Source organism: Periplaneta americana, chromosome 4, assembly GCF_040183065.1.
Source record: "Periplaneta americana isolate PAMFEO1 chromosome 4, P.americana_PAMFEO1_priV1, whole genome shotgun sequence".
NCBI classification, from domain to species: domain Eukaryota; kingdom Metazoa; phylum Arthropoda; class Insecta; order Blattodea; family Blattidae; genus Periplaneta; species Periplaneta americana.
The window spans coordinates 21,980,322-21,994,071 of record NC_091120.1 but is presented as its reverse complement, the minus strand read 5'-3'; the positions used below and the strand labels follow the sequence as shown (position 1 = coordinate 21,994,071).

Below are 13,750 nucleotides of genomic sequence, written 5' to 3'. Positions count from 1 at the left end.
AGAAAATTTCACGTTTTATTTGGAAGAAAGTCATTTTTCGTGCGAATTCTCCATAAAATCTGTTTTCTTGTTGGAAATATAGTGATTATGATGTAATTTAGTGGATTTTTATTTATTTTGCGGATATATATCACTTAATTTTTGGCTTTTCATTAAGGGATATGCGTAAAAACTTAAGTTTTAACACATTTCGCATATATTGTTAATACAAAAAAATTATTACTCTACATTAGGATCGAACCCGCGTACCTTGGGTCTGGAAACAAATATAGTAATCACGACCATATTATACTAGCTGACTACAATGTAAAGAAATCACTAATATTTTATGCTTCATTATTTAGTTTCAGCATAATTGGAAACCTTACCATTCAAAATTATATATTTTAATTAAAAATGTCTTATTGTTTCACAATTTGTGAACACGTAACATTTCTTAATTATCTCCCTTAAAATATGAAAATAAAAGTTCGACTCTGTACAAAATTACGTGTTTTATTCAATGCCAGTTTTCTTTGAAGTACAATCATGGGAGACAGTTCACATAATAGCATTCATTCAGCCAGTCACTCATCCACTTATTCAATTTATTATTGTACTGAATGTAAGCATGACTTCATCACGATATAATAACTCCTCCTTGTTGTAAATGCACTTCTATTCAAAGTGCTGATTACACTTCCCCTCTGTATTAAATGCATAATCTGACCTAGATACTTCGTGTGTAACTATAAAATATGTCCTTCAAAATAAACTTGTGTGGTCACTCAGAAGGGAAACCATAAACTTTGAGACTGCCTGCATCTCTCTTGCGATCATAAGAGTCTTTGTCATCACAAGCGTAAGCTAGAAGGTACTGACTGGGATGCCAGGCGACAGTGAATGTGGCTGCTTCTACTGGTATGTCCACAACTTTCTCTCCAGTTTCAACTTCTCCAACATCAATAACCAGATCTTCTGATGCTGAAGCTAAGAGGCGCCCATCATGACTGAAGCTGATGGTACGAACAGGCCAATCTAATCTGTACATACAAAATTATTAAATCATTAGAGAAAAATATAGGCTGAACAAATACCACACAGGGAATTCCTTGACCACAGAAATCGATCTGATCAAATTGCTGATGACTAGGGAACGGATTTCTAGGTGCTAGGACTTTCGGAATTCATATAAAATTAACAATTAGTAATTTTTATTTTAGTAAATATTCTTTTGTAGGTGGAATTTATGTGTTGACAATACGTGTTAAGGAAGAGTCATATTCTATCAGTGAAAGAGACATTGTTGATCGATCAGATTCATTTTGCATAACGGGGTGCATTGATGTGAAAACTAATTTGTAAGCTCTTGCTAACTTGGACAATCTACCACCCCTTCTATGCTAGAATAAACTTTTTCATACGAACTTCAGTTCTGGGAAATTAGGTAAAATTTTCTTCCCTCCCCTTCTAAGACCAATATGTTGTTGTTTTCTAATGCCAGGTGTTTGACAATAAAGTCATTTGACCTCTTGCACTCCAATATTTTTCAAAGATATTATCATGACCAGCCACTGAAGCACAGATTTTGAGGTGTTCCGAATCCATTTCTTGGTTTGAGTTGCACAATGGGCAGTTAGGGGACTGATATATTCCAATTCTATGCAGGTGTTTGGCCAAACAATCATGGCCTGTTGCCAATCCAAATGCAGCTACAGACGATTTTCGTGGTAAATCGGGAATTAACTGTGGATTTTGATGCAGAGAGTTCCATTTTTTCCCTTGAGATTGTGTTATCAAATTTTGTTTGTTGAAGTCTAAGTATGTAGATTTAATAAATCTCTTCACAGAGTAATACGTAGATTTAGTAACAGGTCTGTAAGTAGCAGTGCTGCCCTTCTTTGCAACGAATTTGCGAGAGCAATATTTGTAAGAGAATTTTTTACGTTTTAAATAGCATTTTTGTAATTTTTTGGACATTTTTTGCATTTTTAGTGCCTGTATTTTTATTTTAAATATACGAAAAATACTGAAAAGGTGCTTTTCAGGCGCAAATATAATTTTAGTCATTTATAGGACTTTATGGTTCAGTTAGGCATTTTAGGTCCTATAGAATTTTAATTGTGGGATCCTGTGTACATGAATGATTAAACTCTCGAACAAGGAACAACCTAATTCTAGGATGCAGCAAACAAAATAGGTACACAACTAGAAATCCATTCCCTACTGTTGACTTACATATAGCAGGAGTGCCTGTATTTTTATTTTAAATATACGAAAAATACTGAAAAGGTGCTTTTCAGGCGCAAATATAATTTTAGTCATTTATAGGACTTTATGGTTCAGTTAGGCATTTTAGGTCCTATAGAATTTTAATTGTGGGATCCTGTGTACATGAATGATTAAACTCTCGAACAAGGAACAACCTAATTCTAGGATGCAGCAAACAAAATAGGTACACAACTAGAAATCCATTCCCTACTGTTGACTTACATATAGCAGGAGTGACTTCTGTGGAGTATTTGAGTTATTTACCAGGGTCTTACAAGGGTTTTAACAAACAAAACAATGGTATCTTGCACCTGAAAGGAATGAAAGTTACTTGATTTTCTTGAAGAAAGAATTCCTTGTACAGTGGAACCTTTGGTTTATCATCATTAATTTGTTTCACAAAACTGTGACATTTATCGAAATAATAATTATATATTTTTTAATTGGGGTATTTTATGACGCTTTATTAACTGTGACAGTTATATAGCATCTGAGTGAAATGAAGGTGATAATATCAGCAAAATGAGTCCATGGTTCTGTGCTGAAAGTTATCCAGCATTTGCTGTTAATGGGTTGAGGGAAAGTAATAATATTATTTAAAACCCATGTTATAACAATTCGTTCTAAAAATAGAATCCTGCCATAAACTGTGAACAAAATTATGTATGTCATCCATTAATATTATCACATTGGGTTTATTTATTGAAAATGAGTTACACTTTATTTCATGTGAATAATTCAATCCTGGAACAAGGAACACCCAATAATAAAAAGATATTTTGTAACACAAACTATCGAACTTACATTTGAACTTAGGAATGATACTGCTAAGTCTCACCTGGAAAAAGTACGTAAGCAAGCCAGTTCGTCAACGTCCCACAATGAAACAAGTGCATCAGCTGAACCAGTGGCAAAATAGCGGCCTGTTGGATCGAACTCTATGCAAATGCAAGTTCCAGGATGTGCCTTTAGAATATGTTGCAGCTCCAGATCTGGGTAACTAGGAAAAAAGCAATCTCGAAATCAATTTTTTTTAACAATACAGGGTGTCTAGGTGGTTTTTTTTCTGGCAGAACGTGCTGGAACTGTGTTCCAGAACCTTTTTCTTGTATTTTTCATCATGAAACTGAAAAATGTATTAATAATTAATTTTTCTTTGAACTCCGCTTAGGCCTTGGAAGTTTTAAAGTTTGGTGAAAAGAAGGTTAAAAATGACAAAATTTCCATGCGCTGGATAGCAATCATCTCCTGTCCATTATAATAGCCTATATTCTACACAGAGTTCCACCACCTTTTTCTGCAGCAGAAAAGCACTGTATATATCACTTTCACAGTGGTTTAGATACATAATTCTATATCAGCTTCCGTATGTAGAAAAGCTATTTGAGGAAAGGGGGAGGTGGATCGATAAAAATAATGCCTAATTAAATTATTAACTATGATCTCGAAAGGATAACAGGCTATAGTATATAGAAAAATACCAGTATAACAAAATCCTAGAGATCTCTGAAATAACTTCGTTATAGTGAAATTCCGTTATATATTACGTTATTTTTAAGAGTAATATAGGCCTACTTGTTCATTTACTTATTATGTAAATATTTTGCATGTAGGAGAGAGTCGGGTAGTATCAGACATTGGGTAATATCGGACAGTGCATTTCTTTCATCTATCACCATATGGTAGTACCTACCTGAATGACATGGTTACATTTCTCTATGCGACATCACAGAAACGTAACCATGTCAATCAGGTACTATCATCGTGTGGCAGTTGAAACAAACTCACTGTCCGATATTACCCAATGTCCGATACTACCCGACTCTCCCCTAAGTATGGAAAATATTCTTCAATAAAGTAAAGAGCTGGACTTGCATTGCATTTGAGAAGAAAAAAGTTGTAAAGACTTGTATAGTATAAAATTTTAGCTTCATGAAGCACTTTATAGGACAATAGAATCCATGTTCCTTGGGAAGTCATGTGAGATTACTGAGATATAATTGGAAGTGCCATGTAGTGGGATAAGTGACCTGTGATCGGAAGAAGGAAACTAAATGGAGAGAACAAAGAACAGCTGAATGAACTAACATAAAATTCATAGACATCAGTATCATAGTAGACCTTTAGGCCATTCGATATCTCGTGAAGACTTCCTGTGCGTCAGGAGGAGAAGAAGAAAGTGGACTGAGAAGCTTCCCTCCCTCGCTACACTTCTACACATAGCAACTGAGCTCACTTACCCCTACCATAAAATTCCTACTATATGCTATGGCACACACAAGCATTTGGTTTCATGAGATAACGAATGACCTATACTACTTATACATTAGCTAGATATTTAATGACCACTTGACTATTATGTAATAATTGCAATATTATTATAATATACGTAAAAATATGTAGTAGTAGTTTTATTTTGCCTGGCAAAGTTAAGGCCGTAAGGCCTTCTCTTCCACTCAATCAGGTTTGAATAATATACACTTACTTGTACCTACCTGCTAACGAATTGTGCCCTATATTTAAAATATTTTCCGTTAAAAATTTTTTTTTCGGCAAGTTTATTTCAGTATACTGATTTTTTTTTTCGTTAAAAAAAACATTAAATTACATGGGGAAAAGGCAGGGAACAGAAATAATTTCGTAATACTGAATATTTCGTTATAACGAAATTTTACTGCAATCATAAAGAGTTGAAAATTAACAGTGAAACAATAATAATAATAATAATAATAATAATAATAATAATAATAATAATAATAATAATAATAATAAATTTAGCTTCCCTTATGAAAAGGTTGCCAGATTTGACAAAGAGTATTACATAATTTGGAAATACACCTAAAAGGTAAAATGATATACATTTGAAATGGTTTGGGAATTGAATATACAAAATGCCAGAAAAATTTACACCTAAGTAGCGTTTGTGCTCATTTACAGTTAAGAAAGGGGGGGGGGGGAATATCATCAGACATCCTTAATAGTTAAGGACTTAAAAATCATAATTTATGTAAATTCTGGGAACGCATGTGAGCTTACAAACATTACTAACAAGTGTAAATGAATAATTTTCGTGACCATAGTTAACTTCTAAGTTATATGCGGCCAGCTGCTGCTCACAAGTGTACAAGCTCATGAAACAACTAGCTAGTTTCTTACTGCAGGAAATTTTTTAAGTATTAGCTTAATATCAAACTACATTTACTTCAGTGTAATACCTTAAAATGTGAATGCAGCCTTGTCCATTAGTAAGAAAGAATAAGTTACTCTGTTTGTTCCAAGAAATTTCATTTACTTCGAAGTTGAATTGCTCTTCTGCCTTAATTTTGTGTGTCCGAGTATCAATGAACGTAACCAAATCCTCTTTGTTTCCAACTGCTATTGTGTTTCCATCAGGAGACCATGTTATATTTATGTTTTCACCTGAAAAAAGAGAATTAATCTGAAGTTATGGTTAAAATGCTTCCAGACTAGGCAGTTTAAAATAAAAAATAGTCTATCATGAGTGATTTGGAAGGTGATAGTAATATATTTTACGATGAATTGAGTTCGGAAGATGAATATGAGAAGAAACTCTGAAGGCCTTGAAAGAAGAGTTCAAGAAACATTCCAACAATGCAAAATTCCGAACTAGTTCTGACACTGTACACAACTGGCACATGCGTTGAAAGAAGTTCAGTATTAGTTTGGAACATGTTTGGAACAAACCTTATATTGAACATCAACAAAACACAAGCTTGAAATAAACATAGGCCTAATTTTAAGTGAATACCTTTTGTAGCAATTGTAGCTGCACACTTCTGTGATCGTGCATCCCAGATACGAACACTCTTATCGCCACTGGCAGTGCTCAGCAAGTCTGAATTTGAAGCATGCCAACAAAGTTGATCAACACTACCACCATGGCCACGAAATGTAAACTCTTTATTCTGTAAAATAATAATATTATAATATTAAACACATTGTTATGTGCAGTGCATGCACTTTACTTTCCACGCTCACATTATGGGCAAGCTCTGCATGTGCACTGCCACTTCTGCTCTACCCCGCGAGTGTGATAACATAAAATGTATGCACTATACATAAACTGAAATGTATTTAATGTGTTCCAGAAGATATGCATATTTTTATGAGACGTAGGCCTATCACAAGGCTGTAGCAATGATGTTCCATGAATGTATCATATAGACTATATCTGAATTTCTTGCAAATAACTTCAGAACAAAAAAAAAATATATTTACCGATAACTAATTATGTGGTTCACTATGGCAAATAGCTGTGAAATAAGAAACAACTTAAGAGTAACAAACATTTGGAAAATCAAGTCTAATTCTTTGATTGAGCAAGAGGGGAGGAGGAAAAAGCCCAATAGAGGAGGGCATGAGAGATAGTGCAAAAAGATTATCATATTACGGGCTGAATAGGCATGAATTTTTACTATTTTTTATTTCTTTTTATCAAAGAATAAATATAATAATGCTGATATGCCCCATACACAAAAAGGGCAGCAAGCTGGACTGCATCAATTTCCGAGGAATCTCGCTGCTGAATGTTAGATACAAGATTTTTACAAACATAATATCTAATTATATTAAAGCATATACAGATGAATTCCTGGGTGAATATCAGTGTGGTTTCAGGCAAGGACGAAGTACAACCGATCACATATTCAAAATCAAACAGTGTTTAGAGAAGACAAGTGAATATAATATCCCCATACATATGCTTTTTATAGACTTTAAGCAGGCATTTGATAACATGAATCGATTTAAAATTCTGGAGGCCATGAGAGAATTTGATATCCCTACCAAATTGGTAAATTTAACAAAAATAACACTCTCCAAAACATATAATAAGGTAAAGATACAAACAAAACTATCTGATAAATTCTTAACAGTAAATGGGGTGAGGCAAGGAGACTCCTTATCTACAATTCTATTTAACATCGGCCTTGAAAAAGTCATTAGGAACATTGATATAAATTTTAATGGTACCATATTTAATAGGACCAGACAGTGCATGGCCTATGCGGATGATATTGTGGTCATGAGTAGATCTCTTGGAGTGCTAAATGAAATAGTAAACCAAATTCAAATAGAAGCAGAGCACATGGGGTTAAAAATTAATAAAGAGAAAACTAAATATATGAGAAACATAAGACCAAGTGGCGTTTGTAATAAAGATATTATAATAAATGGACAGAAATATGAGGAAGTACATTCTTTTAAATATTTAGGAGTTCTAATTACTCAAGAAAACACTGCAGATGCGGATATGAGGCAAAAAATTGCTGGGGGAAATAGATGCCTGAGAGCCCTTAACAAAACTTTGAGAGCAAGATGCATAAGTAAAAAAGCAAAACTTACATTATATAAAACAGTCGTAAGACCAATTGTGCTTTATGGCAGTGAAACTTGGACTCTGTCGAAGAAAATGGAACAACTGATGACATCATCATCATCATCCATAGCGCTACAGCCCGGATCGGGCCTCGGCTTCCTTAAGAATTCATCTCCATCGGTCTCGATCTTTAGCCACCGTCCACCAGTTCTTCACTCCAAGCTACTTAATGTCGTCCATAACACAGTCCATCCATCGTAGCTTTGGCCTTCCAACTCTTCTTCCTCCAGCAATCCCATATTCCATCACCTTCCTAGGTATTTCACATTCATCCATTCTCTTAACATGCCCTGCCCATCTCAGACGAGCAATCTTAATGGATGTTATTATATCGGGAGACTCATAAAGCTGGTATAATTCGTTGTTATATCTTATTCTCCAAGTTTCACCATCCCTTACAGGTCCAAAAATCCTTCGCAATATCTTCCTTTCGAATGCGGCCAATCTAAATTTATCCCTTTCGCTAAGAGGCCACGTCTCTGATGCATAGGTCAACACTGGTTTTATTAGGGTCTTATATAGTCTACATTTTGTGCCACGAGATAGCAATCTTGATTTAACTTGTTTTTGCAGCCCATAATAACACCTATTGGCGCTTTGTATTCTTCTACTTATTTCCTCTGAGATATCATTGTTACTATTAACTAGTGATCCAAGATATAACAACTGATGACATGGGAAAGAAAAATTCTAAGGAAAATCTATGGTCCTAAATATGAGAATGGGCACTGGAGAAGTAGATATAATATAGAACTGAAAACTCAATATAAATCTCCAGATATTGTTGCTGAAATCAAAGCCCGTAGGTTGGAATGGTTAGGACATGTAATCAGGATGAATGATCAGAGAATATCAAAAAAGATTCTAAACACAAAACCAGAAGGCAGGCGCAATATTGGCAGACAGAAACTAAGATGGTTGGATGGAGTGGAGGACGATTTAAGGACTCTAGGCGTGAGAAGATGGAGGCAGAAGGCTCTGGTTGGACAGGAATGGACCTAGATCCTAAGGGAGGCCAAGGCTAGACTACAAGGGCCTTAGTGCCAAAGAAGAAGATGAAGAAATATAATAATGAGAGTGTTTATCTGTTCACTCGTTTCTATTCACTCCGTAATATGGTACATGATTTTCATATAATAAATTAAGTTGGCAATTCTTTATAGTGTAACTTGATTACCAGCATCACTGTACTGGTAACTGCTAATATCTACTAATGGGTGAGACATAATTAAGTAGGCCTATATGAGGATAAGTCACTTAACTGAAATTCTTTTATTTAAGTTAACTTACTTATTTACTTACGACTTTTAAGGAACCCAGGAGGTTCACTGCCGCCTTCACATAAGCCCGCCATTGGTCTCTATCCTGTGCAAGATTAATCAAGTCCCTAACATCATATCCCACCTCCCTTAAATCAATTTTAATATTATCCTGCCATCTACGTCTCGGCATCTCCAAAGGTATTTAAGTTAACATGTTTTCATTTTTTTTCGACTGTCCAACAGCAATTGAAGTTTTCCCAGTAGCAAAAGGAGATAGGCCTACTAGCAAACTTGTTTCAAATGTATATATATATATATATATATATATATATATATATAAATTACAGCATTATTTTGTACTAGTGTCAAGTAATTAATGTGAATAGATCACAACTGTGTATTAAATATTAATGACAGTAAGAACACATGTGAAAGCTTGAAATGCAGTCTAATAGATAATAAACAGTATCTACACACTGCAGAAATGTATTGTTTAGATTTAATATATAATGCCTGTCAAATTAAAGTAACACTAAATTAATATAAAGTATCTACATTGTGTCAAGTACTGTTTCAAGTGAGGTTAGATTTACTCTTACCAATCTATCCCTGTCCAATGTAAAGATGGTAACACATTTGTCAAAGGATCCCGATGCTAAACGTCGACCGTCGCAGCTCCATCCCACAGAATGAACTTTAGAAGAATGCGCTTGGTATTCACGTGTTTTGTTGTGAGTTTTGAAGTGGTTCTGCAGTTCATCAATCTGACTGAAGAAAGATGCCATTTTTAAAATTCAATTTTTTAAATATCGATAAATCTGTATTATGTATGCCCTCTTCAGAAATAACTCCACTGAAGAATAAGTAGATTTTATAATAACATTGTGATCCATTTATTTAATGAAGACGACGTTGAAAATAGAAATTTGTATTACTCCGAATTATTCGATATAACCTGAAAATCTACAATACATGTGCTTTCGCGCTATTTTATTTTAAAAATAGTCGTGTGCCACTGGAGCGTGTGGAGCGCTGCACTCAAGAGGTATTTGGAAATGGCGGAAAATGATAGAGTTGGAATATGAGGTTGTGTGTAAATCGCTCGACGAACTCACGTGTCTCATAACAAGTATAAATTTGACATTTTGAGTGAGTGTGTATTGATTTGAAGCAATTAATGAACATTAACAGTATCGGTAAGAGAATTAATTCTAATTTATAATTAATTCACTACTATTTTACATCGTGCTGCAGTACGAGGCTGGACAAGAATTAGACTTACTAACGATGTCTGTGAATATATGGCTCATTTCCAAAGGAATTCTTGAAAATATATTTTAAAAGACAATATTCTTTCCTTACTGCCATACACATGTTATAAATAATTTACTTTGTTAAGAAAAGTATCAAATGTGCCCACACCCCTTTTGGAAGTTAGTTGCAGTGTGATTTAAAATTAATATATTTTTCCAGACATATCTTGTTGTTGACACTACTTAAAGGTTTATATCTTGTCCTGTATCAATCAGTACAGTAGTCACATTTTACTTTCCTCTGCTCTTTTGCCATGGTAAAATAAATTGTAAGTCGTTACAGGGATTCCTACTAGCGATTAGCAAATACTAGAGGTCTTTGTAGTACATAGAAAAGTAGGCTTGCTTAACTGTTTTGTATTCTGTGCAGCTATATGTACCTTTTCTTTGCTGTCCCTCCACTTTCAGTGTCAGTAGAATTACTGTGCCTGGGTTGTAGTTGTTACTATTCGTAGTGTATTAATAGTACATCTATTCTATTAGATTCTTTGCATCTTTATGTTGGCAGGTTTGAATGATACTTGACATTAGCACTTGAAAATATGAAAAAATTTTTCCCCACCAAGTAGTTAAAAATTGCGGAAAAAAATTATTTGTTACGTTATGTAGGCATAAGTTACTGATACTATAGCCTACATTCTTCTCTATTTATACTACTAATTCTGTATTGTGAACGATCTTATTTTTTCGTTTTAAGATATATGCCTAAACTGAAGTATTTCGCAAAGATAGTTTGAAGTGGTTGCATTATGTGCTGTAGGCTAGTGATTCTCAACCGGAGGGCCGCAGCCCCCAAGGGGTCCGAAAAGCAGTTAATGGTGGAGGGGCGAACAAAATAGTACCTAATAATTTTTAAAGATTCTATGAAGTTCTTGTACAGACCCAGAAACAAAATTTGGGCCAAAGGACTGAGCATGCGCAATATGTTATAACTGGAACTAGGAAATTTCAGATGGTCCAGATTTTGTTTCTGGGTCTATACAGGTACAGCACGCCGCACCGTAAACTTAAACTGGGCTATGGTATGGATGATGATGATTTGTGAATTAATTATGGCGAAATGAGTCCGCGGTCCAACGTCGAAAGTTACCCAGCAATTTTGCTTCAGTTGGTTGAGGGAAAACGCCGGAAAAACCCCCAACCAAGGTTTGAACCCAGGCCGCTTGTTTCACGGTCAGACGTGCTAACTGTTGCTCTACATCTTTGGTCGTAAGAAAACTCACTTATTCCGAGTTCCACAATTTATTTACAGAAAGACTTTTAGCAAATAATACGCCATGTCTTGACAAAAAAGATTTCTTTTCAGTATTCAACGATAGTCCATTTGAGAATCTCAAAAAAACCGTCCATTGACAACCGTCGCACAAACCACGCACTTTATAGGTTTTGCTTTCTCCATGATCGTTATCCAAAAGACACAGTAACTTCACAGACTTAGAAGCATACTCGTATGTGCGGATTTCTGGTCAACGTGCAGCAGAGCCCGTATAGGTCAATTTCTGTCAGATGCGTTTCTATTTCATTGTGGGCTAAAGCAAGGAGATGCACTATCACCTTTACTTTTTAACTTTGCTCTAGAGTATGCCATTAGGAAAGTCCAGGATAACAGAGAGGGTTTGGAATTGAATGGGTTACATCAGCTGCTTGTCTATGCGGATGACGTGAATATATTAGGAGAAAATCCACAAACAATTAGGGAAAACACGGGAATTTTACTTGAAGCAAGTAAAGAGATAGGTTTGAAAGTAAATCCCGAAAAGACAAAGTATATGATTATGTTTCGTGACCAGAATATTGTACGAAATGGAAATATAAAAATTGGAAATTTATCTTTTGAAGAGGTGGAAAAATTCAAATACCTGGGATCAACAGTGACAAATATAAATGACACTCGGGAGGAAATTAAACACAATAAATATGGGAAATGCCTGTAATTATTCGGTTGAGAAGCTTTTATCATCCAGTCGGCTGTCAAAAAAATCTGAAAGTTAGAATTTATAAAACAGTTATATTACTGGTTGTTCTTTATGGTTGTGAAACTTGGACTATCACTTTGAGAGAGGAACATAGGTTAAGGGTGTTTGAAAATAAGATGCTTAGGAAAATATTTGGGGCTAAGAGGGATAAGTTACAGAAGAATGGAGAAAGTTACACAACACAGAACTGCACGCATTGTATTCGTCACTTGACATAATTAGGAACATTAAATCCAGACGTTTGAGATGGGCAGGGCATGTAGCACGTATGGGCGAATCCAGAAATGCATATAGAGTGTTAATTGGGAGCCCGGAGGGAAAAAGACCTTTGGGGAGGCCGAGACGTAGATGGGAAGATAATATTAAAATGAATTTGAAGGAGGTGGGATATGATGATAGAGACTGGATTAATCTTGCACAGGATAGGAACCAATGGCTGGCTTATGTGAGGGTGGCAATGAACCTCTGGGTTCCTTAAAAGCCAGTAAGTAAGTACAAGCTTCTTATGAACTGGCCTTCATTTCTTGACCATAAATAAATGTGCTCAAACCGACATTAACTTTGAAAATATTATCTTTATATTTCAACCGCGTTGTCATGTCTGGTATCTTAATTGCCGTGAAGATTAATATGTATTTCCTAACATGACACACTGTCATTATTTGTTATCTTCAGATAGTCCGTGTACAGAAGAATCCAGTATAACGAAACTGGGGACCTCTGAATTTACTTCGTTATAGTGAAATTAAGTTACCGGTATATCGAAATAAGTTATTTATCTAAAGAAAAAAAAACATGCATGTTCATTTACCTCTATGTATGCTGTGAATCTGCCTAAATCGTGTTTTATTTCTTCGTAATATTTAACTAAAACTGACGAACGCACTTTTTGGGCCATTGTCTTGGTGATTCTCTTTCAGATGGAATTTAATGATGTAAAATGAAGTACACTGAAGCCAAATTATGCAATGCTGCAAGGTTGACAAGTTATTGGCAAGGAAAGAACGGTTTGCATCCTTGTAGTAGGGACTTTCTTCCCATTGCTTCTGCATGGCTCTACTAGCCCATAGGTAAAATAATGAACTGCCCCCAAGTTGGAAACCAGTGCAGTTTTTTGCTTTTTTTTTTGGCATATTATTTTACGTTTAGTGTTATCGTAGAATTCATCTTTGGTTGTGTTTCCTGGAAACAACAAAGAAAGGGAGGTATTGTTGGCTTTTCTTAATGCAGAGTTCTATTGTAATACCTACTATAATATAGCCTATTATATCAACATTATTCACATATATAAACAAAACAGCAAAACCTTTACGAACAAGGCCTAATCGTAAGTTGTGATCACTGTTACATGAAGATGATGGCTCAACCAGCGAATAGGGAGTATAAAGAATGGACACTTCGCGTCGGTACCTTTGATGTAGCCGGACCGATTTCAATGACCTTCAAGCCAGCTAGAGCGTCAGATTCTGCTTTCTCCCTAGAGTTGGCGCTGACATCACACCAGCAGTCGACACAGCGGAAATATAACACATACAATTAATACATCTAGGT

At 35.2% G+C, this 13,750-nt stretch overlaps 2 protein-coding genes across 3 annotated transcripts in view; one reads left to right on the top strand and one right to left on the bottom strand.

The window, feature by feature from the left end:
* Positions 1–479: 479 nt before the first annotated feature.
* tex (THO complex 3 homolog tex) lies at positions 480–9,911 on the bottom strand. Its single transcript, XM_069822945.1, has 5 exons — positions 9,510–9,911; positions 6,020–6,176; positions 5,466–5,670; positions 3,089–3,250; positions 480–1,022 (listed from the first exon to the last, which is right to left on the bottom strand). The coding sequence occupies exons 1-5, from the start codon at positions 9,693–9,695 to the stop codon at positions 764–766; spliced, it is 969 nt and encodes a 322-aa protein (XP_069679046.1). The 5' UTR covers positions 9,696–9,911; the 3' UTR covers positions 480–763.
* Ent2 (Equilibrative nucleoside transporter 2) overlaps positions 868–13,750 on the top strand; it is an 80,367-nt gene continuing 67,484 nt past the window's right edge. Inside the window, exon 1 of one of the 2 annotated variants that reach the window (XM_069822943.1) lies at positions 868–1,001. In XM_069822943.1, coding sequence (XP_069679044.1) covers positions 999–1,001 — 3 coding nt within the window. In that variant the 5' untranslated portion in view covers positions 868–998. Of the gene's footprint in view, positions 1,002–9,952; positions 10,107–13,750 lie in introns of those variants that run through there. The other variant, XM_069822944.1, reaches the window with a different exon arrangement.

Bases quoted from the DNA above. Each gene is read 5' to 3' on its own strand.
- tex (XM_069822945.1), bottom strand. From the start codon at position 9,695: ATGGCATCTTTCTTCAGTCAGATTGATGAACTGCAGAACCACTTCAAA. The intron at 6,177-9,509 runs GTAAGAGTAAAT...ATTATTTTACAG, and splicing joins CATTGGACAGGGATAGATTG to AATAAAGAGTTTACATTTCG. The intron at 1,023-3,088 runs GTGAGACTTAGC...TTGTATGTACAG, and splicing joins TGCTTACGTACTTTTTCCAG to ATTAGATTGGCCTGTTCGTA.